This window comes from Osmerus mordax, chromosome 19 (genome assembly GCF_038355195.1).
Source record: "Osmerus mordax isolate fOsmMor3 chromosome 19, fOsmMor3.pri, whole genome shotgun sequence".
NCBI classification, from domain to species: Eukaryota; Metazoa; Chordata; class Actinopteri; order Osmeriformes; family Osmeridae; genus Osmerus; species Osmerus mordax.
The window spans coordinates 13,009,303-13,030,711 of NC_090068.1; the positions used below are offsets into that span (position 1 = coordinate 13,009,303).

Here is a 21,409-nt window from a genome sequence, read left to right on the forward strand (position 1 = left end):
CGGGTTGTGGCAGTGCTGCTCTCTGCTGGTCTACTAGAAACACTACATCCAGGTAGCTCTCTGCTCCTCCAATTCTGTTTCCATTGAAAAATCTTTAAAAAATTTAATAATAATATAATAAGACTATTTATACAGCACGTTTCATACAAGAATTGCTGCTCAATGTGCTTTACATAAAATCAATAAAAACGATATTTTAAGTAATAAAAGTAATAAAAGATCAATATTATAAATAAAGGGGCTACGATAATGTAAAACAATCATCTCATGAACATGGATTTGAAATTAAAGACTGAATACACAGACATCGCCAGTTATATTATACTATCTGGTGGACACCAGGTAATTTTTCTTTTCACATGAATGTAGCAGAGCTGTTTGGAGTGAAGCCCAGAAGCTTACTGTATTTCTGGACCAAAGCCTCGAGGATTAGCTGGGTTAGCAATTCAGCTATCCAGTATGTATTTGTTTACATGGAAGCGATGACAAGGCTTCCGTTATAATGAGCCTACAGCGCCACCTGGTGTCACGGAGGTATCCCACCACAAATTTTAGTACGTTATTCTGTTCACTATCCCTTGCGTATGTTTTTTTTTGACAACTTTTTACTCAAATTATTTACACACATATTTGTACTTTCTACTTCTTACATTTTAAAGCCAGGCTTGTTAATTGAGTTTTAATCTGTTTTCGGTGGCATGATCAATTGATCAATATTATTTCTCATTGCTTTTTTTTTTCAATTTCCTGGCTAGCTGTTGTCGTATTGTGTGTGAAAAATAAGTTACTGAAGGTTGAAAAACATTTTCGAAAAAAGTTATAAAAAAAGGTTTGTGTCGTGTTAAATTTATTTTTTTGAATTTTTCTTTTCTAAAGGTTTAAAAAAAAATAAAGGTTTAGCCAGAAATTTTACCAAAGTCTTTTTAAGTATCTGTACTTCAACTTGAGTGAAGGATGAGTCTACTTTTTCCATCTCTGATGGTATTATGGCTATTGGGACACACCATGCAAGTCTGGTCAGGAGTCCAAGACACAACTTCACTGACATACAATAAAGACAGCACAACCACAAAAACTCTTCTTTAAAAGGATCAAATCAGATTTATTTGTCTTTAAGGGGTGTCTGAATTCACAAGTTGCAACAAAATAATTCCTCTCAATCAATGCTTAGGTTACTTCATTTAAGAGCCCATATTAGCTTCCAGATAATAAATTCCTCAAAAGTCACACTACAAACAAAAAAAACTATATATGTATATATCAAACCAGATATATAAATATATATGAATAATCAGAATGTTATCAAAAATAACAGGAGGCAGGGAGTGTTAAAGGTTGTGAAGAAGCTGCATACAGGAAGTAACACAGCCAACAGGAACAGGAAGTAACAGCCAACAGGAACAGGAAGTGACAAGGATGGATGGTCCACATAGGGACACAATGTTAACTTACACCGTACAGTTAGGGAAGTCTGAATCCCAAAGCAAAGAAGCACAGCAAACAAACTCAGATCTTGGGAGTTAGAGAGAAAAAAAATAATAAATATGAAGACAATGGAGGGGAACCGACCGATAAACAAATCATATATCAAAACATATAATTGAAATGGAGTGCTGGTTCGAGGAGGAGACATACAGTACAGTAGACTATGAGGATGTTGGGGTGCACATGCATGGACACAAGCTGGCACCTCCTCATGTGATAATGCCCCGGTTGTCTGGAAAAATTTAGATTTCTTTGTATTCTTTTTTTTTTTTTTTTACACAGCCACAACCTGTAAACACTACCTGCCAACTCTGGTTTTGCGCCAAACTTGAAGGTATCACAAACAGAAGGCACTGGATACCAATTTGGTTCACTGTCCAGAGCTCCAACCCAGATCTGGACAACAGAGTGTTTGCTTGTTAATTATTTTCTTTTCTGTTTCTTTTCTTTTTTTGCATTTCATCATCCCAGGTATAGACATCTTTCCCTATTCCATATTTGAAACCCAAATCAGTCAAGAATTAAGTCCACACCCCCCCTAACACCCCCCCCCCCCACCACCACCACCCCCCAATAGTCCCTGGATAGGAGGGTCCGGCCCTGAATGGATATGTGAGAAATCAAAGCAGCAAAATACCGTAAAAGTGATCCTGGGGGTGGGGGCCCCCATTCTATTCCCCCGACACACAGCTTTACGTAATGCACAGGCAGAACACACACACGCGCGCACACGCCGACCATGCTACCGCTCCGATGGACCTGGGGTTCGGTGGTTGTGGGAAGACGTATGACATGCAGTCTGGGTTGTAAGGCATGCATCACATCCCCTGTGGCCATCCTTAGAGGGGACCTATGCTCCACTGTGATCCCTGAAAGGGGAACCTTCTCTGGGGTCTGCAGGAGGGCAGTCCCCCTGAGGAGACACGCAGGGATGGGGGGAGGACGGCAGGTGATGAAATGGATCATCTACTGAAGGTAGGGATCTGTGCTACAGCTGTGATTCAAACATCAAGGGATTTCCAGTTGTTTGTCTAACCTAGACTTGGTTGACTAAAGTGCCTGACAGTCTTTGGTCTACCAACCTTACAGGTTGTAATATCGCAAGCCATGTCAGAATGCATTTGGAAGAAATGAAGGTGGTGGTGGAGGCGGGGGAACAGTGTAAGGAGAAGACAGCACATCACTACAGGTATTTCCAGAACCCATTCATGGTCACCACTCACAGTTTCATCCTCTTAAAGTAGACCTCTAAAGGCAGACAGATATGTTCACATCATCATCAAACCCTGAGCAAAGAGAACATGTCTCCCAAGAGGAAAAACTAAGACTTTACATTTTATGGTTGATATATATATATATATATATATATATATATATATATATATATATATATATATATATATATATATATATATATATATATATATATATATATATATTCCTTAAGGAATACAAAATTAAATATGAGGATATGTGAATGCATTACAACCTTGGAAGCCTCTACTTCATGTAGGTGGCCCAGTGTAGTGTTGTGGGGATATAAAGGTCTACTGCAGGTGTATTACTTGTGGTAAACACCTCGTCTGACTCCTAGTCCAATCAGCTCCCAGTTCCATTAGTGACTATATAGTAGCTGTAAGCATGGGGTTTTTAAATCGGAGGATGAGGGGAAGTGAGGCCGTGGCTTCCATTTCCTCTCCATGACAGATTTCCCTGCCACACCGTGTGGTGGTAGAAAATACCAAGGTACCAACTGGAGAGAGAGAAAGGAGCAGAGAGGGGAGAGAAAGAGAGAGGGGGGTGCGGGTTTGGAACGAATGGGAGGTAGAGAGAGAGGGGAGAGCGGGTTTGGAAGGAATGGGAGGTAGAGAGAGAGGGGAGAGCGGGTTTGAAAGAAATGGGAGGTAGAGAGAGAGGGGGAGAGCGGGTTTGAAAGAAATGGGAGGTAGAGAGAGAGGGGGAGAGCGGGTTTGAAAGAAATGGGAGGTAGAGAGAGAGGGGGAGAGCAGGTTTGAAAGAAATGGGAGGTAGAGAGAGAGAGAACCAGAACAGGCCTTGGGATGATTCAGCAGGGTGATTTGCCACGTAACGCTGAACTGAGCAGGAACGACCAGCTCCCATCCTGGGCCTGGGCCAAACGGAACTAACCAACCCCATCATTCTGCAGCTCGGCTCCCCCCCTCCCCCTCCCCCTCCCTTCGCTCCGATGGTTAGCTGACAGCTCTCCGACACTGTCCGCGGCACACTCATCTGTCCCACCAGTCCCCGCTGTGAGAACAGTTCCTCCAACGTGGTTAAAGAAGAAGGGCCTGGTGCTGTAAGGCCAAATAGTGTCCTAGGGCCAAATAGTGTCCTACCTGACGTACCTGACGGACGCGTCCTTGCATCGGAACGGCATTGTGACGTCAGGTAGGACACTATTTGGCCCTAGGACACTATTTGGCCCTAGGACACTATTTGGCCCTAGGACACTATTTGGCCTGACAGCGCCATGCTTACGTCACTGGTGCAAATGTGCAGACAGGGCTGGTGTGCATAGATTACCACGGTACGGAACACCCTGGGTTATTCAACAGCTTAGGCTTCTAAATTGCTTCTCTGATTCTTTCAATAAAATCATTCTTAAGGTTAACTCAGAAACTACTTCTTAGTCACACTCACACACTGTTAGTTCCACCTGCTCACCAACACACCTGCATATTGTAAAGGCTCTTAGTGAGCCCCTTAATGATTCACTTCCAGAACAGGAGGAATATCGGGAGCGAGTCTGTGCAGAAGTTATCGTGTGTGTGTGTGATACAAACATTCTACAAGTGCAGAATGATGGCTTCAACTGACTTTCAAAGTGCTAACAGAATCTACAGAAAGTTATTCAGGTTGTCATAAAAAACTAGATTTCACATGGTATGCATCCACTAAAAACATATTCTCATCCTTCACTATTTACAGCCCTACGATTGGTGCTCCATGCTAACGCTAACTCGCTGGCTCGCATCAGCTCTTAACCATGCCGTGGGGGCATGGAAGATAAAACAACCAGCAATTACTGGTTAATATTAGTTAATAATCACATCAACAGGTACTCATATGGGCTTCTGCTCCTGTCTGGCCCCCCTTCTCCTTAGTAGAGACAACATAACAAATCAACAACAACATAACAAATCAGTTATCAGGCTACGGGCCAAACAATTTTACGCGAACTCTATTATGCGACTTTCAGTGTCAACTAAAAACAGGATGTCTTACGTTGTCTGATTGCGAGGAAAACCGAACGTTATGAAATGTTTATCGAGCATTCTTCCATAAAGCCTTCCTTGGAAAGCCTTCCTTGTCAGTTGTTCCCAGTGAGAATATGCGGTCCAGACAGAAGCAGGGTTGCATGCACGTGTCCTTGTCTCCTCTACCCAGCTTCAGGGAGCCGCATGCACTTAGCCACTGGTGCCCTCTGCTCGTTTTATTGCTCTAACCAATCACAGGCACCACATCATCTTAACCCCCCCCCCCCCACCACCACCACACACACACATCACACACACCCTCCCTCCCCCCAAACACACATCACACACCCCCTTTCAAACACACCCATATTAGAATAACTACATTGACATATGAGAAAACGTCTTATCCCCCTAACCCTTGACCTCATCTGACCCCATCCCCTTGACCTGTAGTAACCCCAACCCCACAAACTTGACCTCTATAAAGACAGTAAGAATGTGCAAAGCACCTGGCAGCCATGCCTGTTACCATGGTGATCAGGATGGGGTCAAACCCCTTTCCCTGCAGTCCCGCTCGGAAACAGACTGAGCTTCATCGCCCCCCGCTGGCCTGGAGGAACATCTGCCCAACGAGACTCTGGCCCCCCTCCAGGGGTGGGGCTACTGGTGTGAGGGGCGGGGCCACTGACGTGAGGGGCGGGGCCACTGACGTGAGGGGCGGGGCCACTGACGTGAGGGGCGGGGCCACTGACGTGAGGGGCGGGGCCAGGTTCGTAACCAAGACTGGGACACTGCGGCATCCTTATCACCATGGCGACAGGCGTGACGAGTAAAGGAACAGGCGATGGGAGGGGTCATGGAGGAGGAGACCAGGGCGGTGGTTCCATCATCACATTCACTGGGTTTAGTGAAGCTAAGCCGGAGCAGAGAGCTTGGCGCTGACACCTCCCCCTGAGGACAAGGTCACACCTGCACTCCTGGGTCTGTAAACGAACCCTTCACAAAAACTGGACCAACCCTAAACCCTTCACAACTTTAAATACTCTTCAGAAAACAACACAAAACATAAACAAACCCGACGGAGCATTCATTCATCCTCACTGTAACACAGAACCCCTGCAGAGAGAGAGGGGGAGAGAGAGAGAGAGGGAGAGGGAGGTGTAGTCCCTCTGTGGGAGCTATGGAAACAAGGAGGCCTCCTCATCCATTTCTCTCCTTGTCCTTCATCCTTAAAGGGTCTCCCAGGTGGTTGCTGTAGAAATCAAGAGTAACATCCAATCAAGATCTGCCCTGGGGCGGAGTCATCAATCACCAGTAGTGCTGGGCTTAGGTATAGGAAAGGAGGGAGAGGTGGGTAACTCAGCAAATGGAAAATGGGGGTGGGAGGGGGGGACGGGGGTGTAACAGGAGCAGTACTAGTGTAGTTATAGTAGTAACAATAGTAGCAGTAGCAGTAGTATTCCTCTGGGGGACTGGGGTAGTAGCAGTAGTAGTCGTCGGTTGTTGCGTGGTGGAGCAGAGCGCCTCTCTACTGGTCGCCCGTGGCCTTGTCCGTGAGGCTGGGGGGGGAGGCGGGTGCCGGGCAGTGCAAGGCAGCCTGCCGGTTGCGCTGGTAGAGCCGGTAGCCCTTACGGCAGAGCAGCACAAACCAGTACACCTGCGGCGCCATGATGCACAGGCTACCCAGGTTGACGGACAGCGGCAGGTGGAAGGGGACTCCGTACACCGGGACGCCATAGTGGCGCCCGTACACCCAGTACATGTAGGGGAACAGAGCGATCCGACACACAAAGAAGCTGAGCAGGACCATCCCGCCGTTGGCCTTGTGCACCAAGCAGTCCTGCAGCCCCAGCTGAGGGGGGGGGGGGGGGGGGGGGGGAGGAGGGGGGGATGAGGGGGAGGGAGGGATGAGGGGGAGGGATGAGTGTGGAGTAGTGAAGATTGTAAAAGGGACAGAAAGAACACAGGTCATTTACTGAGATTTAAACAGAATCCTGCACAGAGCTGTGCGTGTGAGTGTGTGTAGGTGAGTGTGTGTAGGTGTGTACGGTATGTGTGTGTATGTGAGTCTCACCTGGATAAGGATCTTCCCCAGGGACACGAAAGGTGTGCTCAGCTCCGTCAGGAAGAGGCACCCGATAAAGTAGTCCCCCTGCTCCCTCCTGAGGAACTGAGACACGGGAGAGGATCACCATGGTGATCACACACACACGCACCCCCACACTATAGCCATCTACATTTGCTGTGTGTGTGGTTGGGTAGGAGAATGCAAGTCCAACCCTAACCCAACCTAACAAATTACACCTAAGGAGGAAAGGTGGGAGATAACAGAGGAAACAGAGGAAGTGGAGAATATTTCACACTTGAGAGGGAGAAGAGAGGGTGAGGAAATCAGCAGGGAGGGGGGATGAGAGGAGGGGGAGGATAGCAGCAGGGAGAGGAGGGAGGAGAGGAGGGGGGAGGAGAGAGGAGGTAGAGATGGGAAGGATAGCAGCAGGGAGAGGAGGGAGGAGGAGAGGGGGGAGGAGGGAGGAGGAGGAGAGGGGTGAGGAGGAGAGGGAGAGCGGGGAGGAGGAGAGGAGGGAGGAGGAGAGGGAGAGCGGGAAGGGAGAGCGGGGAGGAGGAGAGGAGGGAGGAGGAGAGGGAGAGCGGGGAGGAGGAGAGGAGGGAGGAGGAGAGGGAGAGCAGAGCAGCAGCTGGAGCTGAATAATGGAGGGGGTGGGGGGGGTAAGCTGATCTCACATCACCATGGCCAGCCACAGCAAACATAGGGCCAGGTTTCCATTCACCTGGCTACACCTGAGCACAGCACAAAATGGCTGCCTCAGTACCTGTGTGTGTATGTCTGTGTGTGTGTGTGTGTGTGTGTGTGTGTGTGTGTGTGTGTGTGTGTGTGTGTGTGTGTGTGTGTGTGTGCGCGCAAGTTTGTGTCTGTGTTTCCATCTTGCTTACCACAGAAAATATTCACGAGGGTAATGACTGAAACTGCCCCGTATTTTGGACTACTGGCAAAAGATGTCTTGAGCAATATGATGATATCCCACATTATCTCGTAATGTACATTTCTTATATAGGCAACAATTACTTTTACTACTACAAATTAAACACACATGTGATATACACATCCATAACATGTGTAAGTATTTAGTTTTCATTTGTTATCAACTTGTGAACACGCAGTCCCTCAGTGAAAGTTAAATGTTAGCTAGCTACGTAGCCATCAACAACTCGTCCCGCTTATTTTCAGTATGACTTTCAATATGTCAATATGACTTTACAGCAGACAAGTAATGCTATACAGCTATTGTTCATGAATCAATGTTGAGCTTGTTTACGGTGTTACTTGACCAGACTGTGTATGTCATCACCCAAAGTCAATCAGCTAGCAAGATAATACATGGTGTAGCATTAGCTAGGCTAGCTGCTCATAGTAGCATAAGGTAGGCTAGATCAGTGGTTCTCAACCCTGGTCCTCAAGCCCCCCTGCCCAGCATGTTCTAGATGTTTCCCTGCTCCGACACACCTGATTCAAATGAATGGGTCATTATCTAGTTATGCAAAAGCCTGCTAATGACCATTCATTTGAATCAGGTGTGTCGGAGCAGGGAAATATCTAATTAAAACATGCAGGACAGGGGGTACTAGGACCAGGGCTGAGAACCACTGGGCTAGATGCTCATTGTTGCATGAGCTAGGCTAGCTGCTCTCAGTAACATCAGCTAACCCCACAGGTACTCCTTCCCTGGCTCACAATCAGCCAATCATCTCCCTTGATGGAGTGACAGTCAATCACCAACACTTGTTGACAACAGGCATTTTCTTCAGTTGCAACATCGACGTGTGACACGACAAAACAAACAGCGTGGAGCTGACATTGAAGAGAAAGGATGATAAAAAAAGGACACGTCAGCTTGACAGTCTGACCGATAACACAACACTGTTGTAAGAGGGAAGGCAACAAACTAATTTGATCATGTGATGTCATCCTCCCTCCCTCCCTCCTCCACCTCTCCCCCCTCCTCACCAGAGTGACAGGCAGCAGGATGGTGAGCAGAGCAATGTGATGGAGGACCAGCAGGAATTCTCGCCGGACGAAGGTGTTGACCGTCCTCAGAGAGTGCTCCTTATACTCCTCGTGGCCTTTGACCCGGAAGCGGTGGTAGTGGCTGAGGTACATGGCGTAGATGTCATAGGTCATGTAGGGCACACCGTACCAGATCACAAAGTAGGTGGTCAACCAGTGCCTGACAGAAAAAAAACAAAAAAACAAATACATTTTCAGAAGTTGGGAATAAAAAGGCACAATGCGGTTTCTTTCTGTTTGTGTGTGAGAGAGAGAGAGAGAGAGAGGATGTGTGTAGCAAGCGGGTGTTGTTAAGGGTCTCTTGTATGTAGAGAGGCTTCAGAACAGAGCAGGGCTCTGTTCAGGCTGCAGACTCAGAACAATGTGGTTGTGCTCGACAACGCCTTCTTTAACACAGCAAGTCTGTTGCCGTCATATGAAAATAATAAGCATTGAAGTATAATAGAATGTCATAAAATATAGGTTTTAGCAATGGAGTTCATAATTAATGGTTTCCATTCTAATTGTAAAGGCACCTTTAATTAGGTTTAATTAAACCATTGCTAATAATTTTTCTTTTAACCCAGGCCAGACTAATTCTGAAGGATTAGGCTATTAGTATTAGCATTAGCTTAGCGCCAAGCAGGTCAGGAAATAATGGGGATGCTGCATGCTAGGTTAGCCTTGATCTGACTGGTGATGGAGGACGACGATGAGCTTGTCAAGGACAAGGAGACACCAGGAGAACAGGCCTTGGAGACAAGGAGTCACGGGTGTGTGTGAAGTGCGTGCCTGTGTGTGTGTCGGTGTGTAGTCTGGTCGGGCCCCACTAGGACAGAAAAACAAACCAGTGTGTGTGTGTGTGTGTTTTTTGCTCCACCACTGATAAAGCGGAAATATAAGGTTTTATTATTGGTTAATATCAGGTCAGGAGACCCAGGGATGGTGCTGTGATTGGCTGCCTCACCTGTCAGTCAGGACGTTGTTGCTGCATCCGGACACCACAATGACGCCCGCTGTGGTTGCCATGACTGCGTGGATGGAGGACACCAGCCTGGAAACACACGTCACACACGTCACACACACACAATGCACCAAGACCAACTGGAAGGCAGTTCCTCAACAGTTAGTACAGGTTAATGTACCATTATGACGCTCATATCTAAAAGTAAATACAATTTAAAAAAACATCTTACTTAAACAAAGTTGATCTAAAACTTTGCCGAGATATTTACATTGTCTTCTAATTAATAGAGCAACCTTTGTCCAAAGCGACATACAAATAGTGCGGTACAGTTTGCCTGAGCTCCGTTTCACCATGCACAGGTCAATCACCTCATCACCGCGATGGGGACCTTTTAATAAACCACATGCAGACACGGTTTGTTCTCTGTGGCCGGGCTGGACCAGCACAACAACACACAACCAGGGAGTCTCTGGAGGAGCAGGGAGACTCCCCATCCCTCCACAACCAGCTGACCCCTGACCCTTTCCTAAGATGAGGACTGTCATTCCTCCTTTACGTTTTTACTTGACAGTAACTTCCTGTTTCTAGACTGGCTACTGTGTTGGGTCACCCTGTGTCACCACAGAGATGCCATGGCTTGGCATGGTAACCAGGGTCATGTGACTGGCTCTGCATGGTTACCAGGGTCATGTGACTGGCTCTGCATGGTAACCAGGGTCATGTGACAGCCCCGGGCTGAGCTGGATAAGACCCCCTCCCCCTCCTCGGCTCTCAGGACTGCACGCTTGGTCACAAGACCCAGATCTGCACAAACCAGACATTGTCCTCCAGTACCCTGTTAACGGCCGGGGGGGGGGGGGGTGTATGTATGTAAGGGCGGGGGTAGAGGGGTGGAATGAAAGTGGGGTTGGTGTAACGGGGGGGGGGGGGGGGGGGGGGGGATTTTCTCTTCCTGTATATTACTAACTGTAGCCCACTAAAAGACAACCTTGCAAGATACCATGCATCTTTCTCCCTGAGACAGCGTTATCTGCTCTATCTCCTAGGCCTCCTGCCCCCACCCTAACCCTTCCAACACTGCCCCCACCCTAACCCTGACCCTGCTAACACTGCCCCCACCCTAACCCTGCTAACACTGCCCCCACCCTAACCCTGCCAACACTGCCCCCACCCTGACCCTGCTAACACTGCCCCCACCCTAACCCTGCTAACACTGCCCCCACCCTAACCCTGACCCTGCTAACCCTGCCCCCACCCTAACCCTGCTAACACTGCCCCCACCCTAACCCTGACCCTGCTAACCCTGCCCCCACCCTAACCCTGCTAACACTGCCCCCACCCTAACCCTGCTAACACTGCCCCCACCCTAACCCTGACCCTGCTAACACTGCCCCCACCCTAACCCTGCTAACACTGCCCCCACCCTAACACTGCTAACACTGCCCCCACCCTGACCCTGCTAACCCTGCCCCCACCCTAACCCTGACCCTGCTAACACTGCCCCCACCCTAACCCTGCTAACACTGCCCCCACCCTGACCCTGCTAACCCTGCCCCCACCCTACCCGTACACTACACCCACCCTTCTCTAACACCACCCTACCTCAGAGTCCCGTTGGCAGAGCATCAAACCCAGCTAGCGTGGAGAGGGTGGAGCCCCTCCCCTCCTCCCCACCCTCCTCGCCCTCCCCTCCTCGCCCTCCTCACCCTCCCCACTCTCTCAGCTGTCCTGCAGACAGAGGCCATGGTGTCATGTCTACAGGTGGGTCTCTTTCACTCCAGGTTCCTCACCTGATGGAGGTTCTAAACCCCCACAACGAAGATACAGAGGGATACCTGAGTGAGCTTTGGTAACCAAATCGTAAATATAACAGGATTTATTAGTATAATAATATTAATTTGTGCTTCACTGTGCTGGTGCAGGGTCCAGAGCTTTGCCCTGGCTGGTGCACACAGATAAGACAATACTAATCCTCTCTGTTGTGCTAACTAGGGCAAGGTCATGACTTCAGGTGCCCCGCTTCAATCGCACCATGACACCATGCAGATAGCTGCTACACAGACACCAGCAGGAAGTATGAATTCAACACATAGCTAGGGCCACATAGAAAATGATGCATATTACTCTGCCTATGCTGCTTAGAGGTGGGGAGTATAAATATGTGATGTAGGTTACCGCTCTGCGGGAAAGCATTTCACTGCCGATCAAAAGGTCGCAGGTTCGAATCTCCAATCCCCTGCTCGGTTTCGGTCCATAAACCCATGACCCAGTTGGGTAATTTCAAAGGAAGGGAGGGAGGGAGGGAGGGAGGGGGGGGGGTAGTTATGGCGAAACCTGTATAAAAGCTCAAGAACTACCCAATCAGAGGCCCCTTTTCAGACACCACGAACACAGCTGCTGGTAAAGATAAGTCCTATCGCTTTCCCAAACACCCACCATCCCGGGCGGTGAAGGCCGTGTAACAATACTCCGGTTGTTGAGCATGCACATGAACAGAGCAACGTTACATAGTAGCAATCCGGTCAAATAGCCCATCAGGCTGAATGGATGGCAGCACCCGTGCAATGGCAAGCTAGCCAGTCAGCAAACCCCCTAAGGCATCGAAACATGCGTCTTAAAATGCATTTTCCGTTAGATGAGCATTAGAGAATTAATAACAGCGTGATTAAGGCCAAGCGCTCCTCTCGGTGCAATTCAGCGCGTTACATTGCGTAACTCAGCCTCGCTAGAGCTCTGTAGGGATTATTAGGTGAAGTGACAGGGTTCAAATGAGCATCAAACTGACCCCTGCGCATGGAAGCGTGTCATTTTGACCACGACAGAGCAGATAAGGATGGTCATATGTTGCAATTCGCTGTACAAGTCACAATTCTTGCGACGTAAACGCTGCAACAAGATTGTATTACATTAATGGACATTGGGGTAAATAGACATCCCAACAATTGTAAAAAAAAAAAATAGTAATAATTGCCTCTGCTTTTGTTTTGGTCCCTGGCGAGCTAACGTTATTAGCGCTTTACATAGACTTATGAAGCTTTAGACCCACAAATTGTTTTATCACTTGCGCGGCCAGCTAGCACGTAGCTTCTTAGCTAGCTAAAGCTTGGCCAGCTAACCATATCCAATGATAGCTAGCTAGATACACACTTTCACTATGAGCGTATTTATATTTACCTCTCGCTGACCAGTACAACATCGGCATCTGTCCACTGTTTGAAAATGGACGGTAGTACTTTCCGAAAGACGAAGAAGAGACCTGGAAACACTACGACGCCGCAAGCCAGCACTTGCAACATCTTTGCGTTGCACTTGTCCCGCAATTGAGTTGGCGACCTATCTATTATAATCTGGCTCGAAGATGGCCCGAGTGTTTTACACACCGCGTTTTAACACCGGTGACTGGGAATCGCCGTGCTGGCTAGACTGCATTAGTGCTCACGCCACAAGATCCAGCCACCGGTGACCGCTGAGTTTTCCCCTTGCCTCAGCAGCACCACACGCACAGTACACAAAAACTAGCGGTGAAGGTATCCGGTGATTGATTGGTCTTCACTCCTGGCGCAAAGCCGGGTAGCCTGTTAGCCAACAAGCTAACTACATACCGCAGGATACAATCCAATGTACAACCTAGAGAATAATCCGGCCAGCAAATTGTGCATTTAGTCCGCAACGAATGGGATAATTGTGAAAAATAGCAACGAGGCAAGGACTCGAGATCTAGGCTACTCTGCGACGAGGTAGCATCAACGACTCGACAAGCGGTTTTAATTCCTGCCCTGAGTCTCCTGACAGTGCAGACAACAAACACAATGTGCATTCCGCAGGATAGCGCCACCTAGTCAGCGACAGATCCGCTTGGCACATCACCCACATTATAGCGTCGTCAAAATGTGGCCAAAATTAAGGAATGTAGCAGGTTAACAACAACCGTGGGTTTTAATCAAGGATCAGCTGTACTAGACTAGAGTCACAAACACATTAGTTCCCATATGACTCTCCAAATAGCTTCAACGAAGCATCACGTTACAATCCAAAACATTACATTTGAAATATCTTCCTCTATGTGTGTGTTTGTGGCTTTAGGGGTGATATATTTTTTATTCTAGTTATAGTCTTGCAGGGAGGTGCAAAAATACATACTGAAATATGAATTACAGTACACGAGATGGGGGTGTAGCTGAGAATGCAGTGAGCGTGCGTTTAGGGCGACGCTGCAGTTAGCATCGGCGGGTCTGTGTTTAGAGAAGGAGAAGGCTTGTAGGGGGGGCAAGCATATCAACCGCTGTTGATAAGTTCACACACATGATCCACTGTTCTGTTTTCTGTGCAACACTCGGTGATCCCCGTTATAACCCTAATAATACCTTAACCCTAATCCCCTTAGGTTCTAACTCTGCAGTCGCCCTCCTCTCTCTCATACACACTCTCTTTCTTACATACACACACTCTCTCTCACTCTCTCACTCTCTCTTTCTCCACATACACTCTGTCTCATTTACACACTAACACTCACACACTCTTTCACATAGAGTGAACTATCATCCTTCTACCTTATCAACTGCCTGCCTAGATTAAATTATAGATTTGTAGATATACCTATGTGGATATCTCTAAACAGATTTTTAAATATATATATCTATACCTATGATCCTTCCTCCTGCTTGGAGAGTGCTGGACTTCCTGTGACAACCAACCTCACACACACAAAGACCCAGTCTAACCTACCTCTAATCAACACAAACAATAGTATCTTCACAATAGTCAAACCAATCAAAACAAACACTCCGCTATCTTTAAAATACAGTTAAACCAATCAACACCAACACTAGTATCTTCAAAATACAGTCAACCTAACGTAACACAGACAGTATAGTATTTTTAATACACACGAACGTATAGTTTATTGCTGCGAGGGGTGAAACCCTTCTAAACTGGGTTGGGTGAGGTGCCTTTTGGTCTTGGATGTTATATTTGAATGTCAAAATCCCCATGATCTACTCTTGGATGAAATAATCAACAGAGAAATACAAAGTGTGTGTTTCATCACGATGAGGCGTAATGTCGCACGGTAAACGATGTTAATGTGATGCTGGGATGTTCAGTCTCCATGTATGTCCTGTTCCTCATTACACAGAGATAAGAAGCGATACTTAAATAGACCTTTTATGATCCCGGTCATAAACTGCCAATATGTGGACGTGTAGCTATCAGGATGAACATCCGCTTCCACACTCGGAGAAGTAGCGTTTCCATGGGGATATGATCATGATGGGGTGTGTGATGTTCAAGGTGGTTATAAAAGCAGGTGAGTTACTCACAGCTGGTCTCGCTGAAACAGAAGGGGAGAGAGACACTGTCCTGATCATCCTCTCAGGTAGGGGCCGTTTGCTGAATGTTGGCTACGAGTTTTTGATCTCTTTTGTGTAGAAACCATAAAGAATCTCCCTGAAAAGGTAGTGTTTAATTAGTCTTTAATGTGTTTGTGATCAAAAGGAATTCTACAGTGGTGTATTCTCAGAATCACATACATTGAAATGGAGTTGAAATGGAATTTTATGGAGATTTCCTACAGTGTACAGTAGATGCTATATATTTAAAATTGTCAATGTGAAAAGAACGTGTCAACCAGACATTCTGTGAAAGGAAATGTGTCTTTCTCCAGAAACCACAACAGCTTCAAGATGTACTTCACAAGTTTCCCAATTGGCTCCAACAGTGTTTACTGTGTATAGGCTATTTCACAACAAACACCTCATGTTGTTTAATATAACATTTATTGTAATATTCACGTCTTAGAAGCCGATTAATTTAAGTTGCTCTGCAACCTTTTCTGAAGTGTTTTTTATTGATTTATTTTCATATTCCTTCTCCTCATGTCTCCCAGATAGTTTGCAGTCGAAACATAACATACCTGAGTCAGTTTTCCTAGCAGCAATACTGAACATCACCACCATGTCTGTGAAGTTGAACCTTCTCTCTCTGTGCCTGCTTGGAACAGGTATGAATGTTAATTCATACGTACAACTACAAGCAAAAAAAAATACAAGCTTTCCTAGAGGCTAGTTCACACTGCCTTAACAAACACTAACAATTCTACTGTTGGCTGTTGGGTTTAGAAAGACAAATGTCATTCTCACACTCACCCAACAAACGCCAACAGCTGTTGGGTTGTGTTTGTCTGGTGTGATACCCCTGTTGGCATTCGTTGTGGCAGTGTCAAAATGACAGTTATCTTAAACAGCCAGTTGTTAAATAGCCATTTGTTAAACAGCCAGACTCTTTCAGTATTCCCTCTGTAGGGAACCCTGTCTTAAACACAAACCTCTTCTTTCACCAGTGATTCTCTGTGGAGCTGCCACAGTTATACAACCCCGCCAGCCTACCACCACTCCCACCAGCACTACTGAAGAGATCACCACTCTAACCAATCCCACCAGCACTACTGAAGAGATCACCACTCTAACCAATCCCACCAGCACTACTGAAGAGATCACCACTCTAACCAATCCCACCAGTTCTACTGAAGAGATCTCCACTCTAACCAATCCCACCAGTTCTACTGAAGAGATCTCCACTCTAACCAATCCCACCAGTTCTAGTGGAGGGAATTCAGAAACTACCAATATCAGCATCGAGCAGGAAAATGGAGGTTTTTCGCCAGGTGAAATTGCTGGAATAGTCATGGGAACGATAGCAGGGGTGGCTGCTGTGGGTGAGTGTGAACACACACACACACTACACACACACATTACACACTACACACACACACTATACACACACCATCCAACGTGGTCTCCCCACTTTCACTGTGAGCCCAAATGAATGTAAATACAGTTATTGTGTTCAAGCTGCTCCTCCCCAATGTGTGACCATCACGGTACAGCCTCAAGCTGCTCCTCCCCAATGTGTGACCATCACGGTACAGCCTCAAGCTCAGCGGAAACACGCATGGGTAAATAACATTGTTATTCCAATGTTAAATAATGTAATGAAAAAAAAATCTCTCTGTTTACAGGTGGGGCATTGTTTGCCGGTCTGACGTTCGCTGGGAAGTTGGGGTGATGGTGAAAACCGACTGAAGCCAGCAGTGTCCACTGACCTCCAGCCTGCCACTGGCTTCACCTGGTTCCCTTTAAGGCCTTAAACTGGCAGACTTTGCAAACTATTATCAGAAAAACATGTAAACATTTGTAGTGTATATGGGAAGTTTGGGGGTCAGATGGCTGAGCGCTGAGTGGTTAGGGTTTTGGGCTATTAATCAGAAGGTTGCCGGTTCGATTCCCGGCCATCAAAATGACATTGTGTCCTTGGGCAAGACAATTCACCCTACTTGCCTCGAGGGGAATGTCCCTGTACTTACTGTAAGTTGCTCTGAATAAGAGCGTCTGCTAAATGACAATGTAAATGTAAGTTTAGCTTCTCATGTGATTGCACATGCAGTCTCTAATCTGCTGCGTCAGTCATCTGAGCTCGGCCCGAGGGCAGATGAAATGAACTGTAGGATCTGGAAATGGAAGCGGAATAAGACCATTAGTTCCAGATTCGTGCGAAAAAGACGTACAAAACGCTGTTTTGAGCCTGTTTGGGTGTATATTCTGTCGAGTGTTTTAAGTCACTAGCAAGCCATCACATTCTGCTGTGTTTTTGAGACCATCTCTGCCTTCGAACAAATCTATCGATAGGGAGTTCCTTGTTGCCAGTAAAAGGTGACTACTTCGGAGGATAGCAGCAGTTATAAATAGTTTAACTTCTGGCCAACCACGTCATGGACACTGATTTCCAAAGTGACCAATCACAATAAAGAGACATTCTATGATCTCACGGAAACTGAAAACCTTTTCTGAAACCATCACCAAATGGTACATAAAAAATATATTGAATCAAGTCTAGATTTATAATGTATACATTTTTGGGTGTTAATTCTTTCTTTCTTTTTTTACACAAAAAGATAATAAAAAATGCCTAATGAACTATTTTAATATGATAGAACAGTGTGGGTGTGTTTTTGAGGAGCTCGAGGCAGCTGACTTTATGCTTGCATCTTTTTTCCTGTAATCAGCACTAAGCTGATTGCGTCCATTGATCCAGAGTTTGGTGTTCAGCTTTCCAGGCCCCAGGAAGAGAAGCTTACACTTCCACAGCAGGGAAGCCTTCGGGAGTAGGATCTGATGCCTCGCTTATCCCGACCCCAGATAGACCAGCAAGGGGCACATAGGCCACATAACTAGTGCTACAAACTAGGGCCACATAACTAAGGCCACATAACTTGTACCACATAACTAGTACCACATAACTAGTACCACATAACTAGTGCCACATAACTAGTGCCACATAACTAGTACCACATAACTAGTACCACATAACTAGTGCCACATAACTAGTGCCACATAACTAGTGCCACATAACTAGTACCACATAACTAGTACCACATAACTAGTACCACATAACTAGTGCCACATAACTAGTACCACATAACTAGGGCCACACAGGGTCACAACTCTTCTACTGTGACACATAATTCTCTTTGGACAAAAGTGTCTAATGAATAAACAGCCTTATGTCTGCAATACTCAAGTTTTATGTCACCTGGATGGTGGAGCCTGGCTCACAGGGGGGGGTTAGTAACTCTAAGCACTCTCTAAGTTGCGCAATGAGAGCTAATCCCTCCAGCATTTCATCCCCTACTCAAGGTGGACTCTACCCCCACAGCCCAGAGCAGCTCTGGGTTAACCCTAACCCTTGTTAGCAGTGGGAGGAGCCAGACAGAGGTTTGCTGCTACACAGCATCCCCTCTGAGAGACGACCATATGGCATGCGGTCATGAGTGTGTGGTCTGTGTGTGTGTGGTTGTGTGTGTGTGTGTGTGTACACAGAAAACAGAAATGGTGCAGTGAAAGTCATCTGTTTGTGTTGGTATACTGAGTTATTACGTAAGGTAGCCTCAGAGCTGTGTGTGTGTGTTTACGGTGTGTGTGTGTGTGTGTGTAGTGTATGTGTGTGTGTGTTTACGGTGTGTGTGTGTGGGGTGTGTGTGTGTGTGCGTTGTGAGGATGTGTGTGTAGCCAGTCACGTGTGCGATGGGTGTTGAGTTAGTGTAGCTCTTACTTCAGAGAAGTCATTCATTTCTACTGAAGTAGATGTTTGTTTAGGGTGATCATCTTTGCAACCATACTACCCATTGTATTTATTTTATTTTCCAAAGTGTGAATGACCTCATGAATACCGCATGTAACCTATTTCTTGTTAATTAGGTTATACATGCAAAACTCTACCGATAAGAGTTAGTGTTGTGATATTCTGGATCACCGGTAAAGTGTGCATACCACAGGCCTTACCGCAAGGGCCTGGGTTCAATTCCAGGATGGGATCTTCACTGTTTCTGTCCCCATGAGACCAGAAATGACCAAAAAAAATGACCAGAGGTCAGCTGACTGAAACATAAGGACAGGATCTTACTTTCTCACATCTCTCCCCTCTCCTCTCTCTCCCTCCCTCCTCTCTCTTTCTGCTCTAACAGAAAAGCACATCAAATATTTATTGCACTCTGAATAGCTGCTTTTAACTTGTCTTTTTATTCCAGATGTTCTCGTCTAATCCAAACATACAACCTACATACCTAACCCACATCCCCAACCCAACCGCAGATATCTGGCGGAGGCCAGATATCTGGGCAGGGTTGTGACTCGCTGTGCTAGGGGATGAGTACAGAGACAGGGTGGCTGTGCTAGGGGATGAGTACAGAGACAGGGTGGCTGTGCTAGGGGATGAGTACAGAGACAGGGTGGCTGTGCTAGGGGATGAGTACAGAGACAGGGTGGCTGTGCTAGGGGATGAGTACAAAGAGACAGGGTGGCTGTGCTAGGGGATGAGTACAGAGACAGGGTGGCTGTGCTAGGGGATGAGTACAGAGACAGGGTGGCTGTGCTAGGGGATGAGTACAAAGAGACAGGGTGGCTGTGCTAGGGGATGAGTACAGAGAGACAGGGTGGCTGTGCTAGGGGATGAGTACAGAGAGACAGGGTGGCTGTGCTAGGGGATGAGTACAGAGACAGGGTGGCTGTGCTAGGGGATGAGTACAGAGACAGGGTGGCTGTGCTAGGGGATGAGTACAGAGAGACAGGGTGGCTGTGCTAGGGGATGAGTACAGAGACAGGGTGGCTGTGCTAGGGGATGAGTACAGAGAGACAGGGTGGCTGTGCTAGGGGATGAGTACAGAGAGACAGTGTGGCTGTGCTAGGGGATGAGTACAGAGACAGGGTGGCTGTGCTAGGGGATGAGTACAGAGACAGGGTGGCTGTGCTAGGGGATGAGTACAGAGACAGGGTGGCTGTGCTAGGGGATGAGTACAGAGACAGGGTGGCTGTGCTAGGGGATGAGTACAGAGAAAGGGTGGCTGTGCTAGGGGATGAGTACAGAGAGACAGGGTGGCTGTGCTAGGGGATGAGTACAGAGAGACAGTGTGGCTGTGCTAGGGGATGAGTACAGAGACAGGGTGGCTGTGCTAGGGGATGAGTACAGAGACAGGGTGGCTGTGCTAGGGGATGAGTACAGAGAGACAGGGTGGCTGTGCTAGGGGATGAGTACAGAGAGACAGGGTGGCTGTGCTAGGGGATGAGTACAGAGACAGGGTGGCTGTGCTAGGGGATGAGTACAGAGACAGGATGCAGAGAGAGCATCACTATCCTTCTCCTCACAAGTTGGGCTCCTGATCTGCAGAGTCACTGAGAGTATACACACACACACGAGAGAGAGAGACAGAGAGAGACACAGAGAGGAGAGAGAAAGCCAAACAAATGAACACAAACATACAGTACACTCCTACACCAAACGTTTTTAATATAGTCATGTGCATACATAAAACATTCTCTTGCCTCCAATTCTAACCCACAACTATCACACCTCCTGATTAAATGTCACACACTAGTTCATTCTAGCTTTACAGCAAGTCTGTGATTAGTGCAACTCAACTGACAGCCCCCCCCCCCCCCCCCATCACTCACACACACACTTTCTCTTTATCCCGGCATTAACAAGATCAGTGGCATGGGGATTAGTGTCCACTCAGAGGTCAGGGGCCAGAACAACTGGGAAGGAGGAGGTGTGTAGAGGAGGATGGACGGAGGAGGGAAGGAGAGGAGGAGGGAAGGAGAAGAGGAGGGAAGGAGAGCAGGAGGGAAGGAGGAGGTTGAAGGAGAGCAGGAGGGAAGGAGAGTAGGTTGAAGGAGAGGAGGATCTCACCTCCTTCCTCAATGGTGGACTCTGCTGTCTGGGAGTTGCCTCTCTTCATCCCTGATCTCTTCAGCTGGCAGGACACAGCTGCCCGTCCTCCGCTGAGCAGGACAGAGAGGTTGTCAGTGTCTCCATGAGGACTGACACGACCGAGGAGACAGTCAGCTCTCAGTCTCACATGCCAACCAATCATTTACATTGAGACAGAGGGAGAGACAGGCATCATAAGATTCATGAAACACAACAACTGTCTCATGTGCTTCGGTCAAACTGCCGCTCAGAGGATATGGATAACCATGAACACACACACACAGACATATCCTCATGAACGCAGGTAAAATGCAGGGGGACTCCAGCTGTGTCCATAGCGCCCCTCAGTGGACACAGTTAGATACAACAAGAACTCTGTTGTTGTTTTTCTTCCAGAGTTCAAATGTCAGCTGGTGT

The 21,409-nt window shown here is 47.2% G+C and overlaps 1 protein-coding gene and 1 long non-coding RNA gene across 4 annotated transcripts; one reads left to right on the plus strand and one right to left on the minus strand.

Annotated features, from left to right (window-relative positions):
* Window positions 1-5,125: 5,125 nt before the first annotated feature.
* On the minus strand, window positions 5,126-21,016 carry tlcd3a (TLC domain containing 3A). Of its 3 annotated transcripts, XR_010878967.1 has the most exons (6): window positions 12,908-13,221; window positions 9,734-9,820; window positions 8,728-8,947; window positions 6,778-6,873; window positions 5,181-6,555; window positions 5,126-5,150 (listed from the first exon to the last, which is right to left on the minus strand). XR_010878967.1 is itself a non-coding variant. In XM_067257087.1 (5 exons), exons 2-5 carry the CDS (start codon window positions 9,793-9,795, stop codon window positions 6,232-6,234), a joined length of 702 nt encoding a protein of 233 aa, XP_067113188.1. In that variant the 5' UTR covers window positions 9,796-9,820; window positions 20,972-21,016; the 3' UTR covers window positions 5,150-6,231. The 3 variants fall into 3 exon arrangements, 2 of the variants coding, with proteins under 2 accessions (XP_067113188.1, XP_067113187.1); XM_067257087.1 differs by lacking the exon at window positions 12,908-13,221 and adding an exon at window positions 20,972-21,016 and having other exon boundaries at window positions 5,150-6,555; XM_067257086.1 differs by having other exon boundaries at window positions 5,150-6,555.
* On the plus strand, window positions 15,061-17,712 carry LOC136963083 (uncharacterized). The gene is made up of 4 exons (XR_010878968.1): window positions 15,061-15,107; window positions 15,618-15,731; window positions 16,071-16,445; window positions 16,749-17,712. It is a non-coding gene; the product is annotated as an uncharacterized lncRNA (long non-coding RNA).
* Window positions 21,017-21,409: the final 393 nt, after the last annotated feature.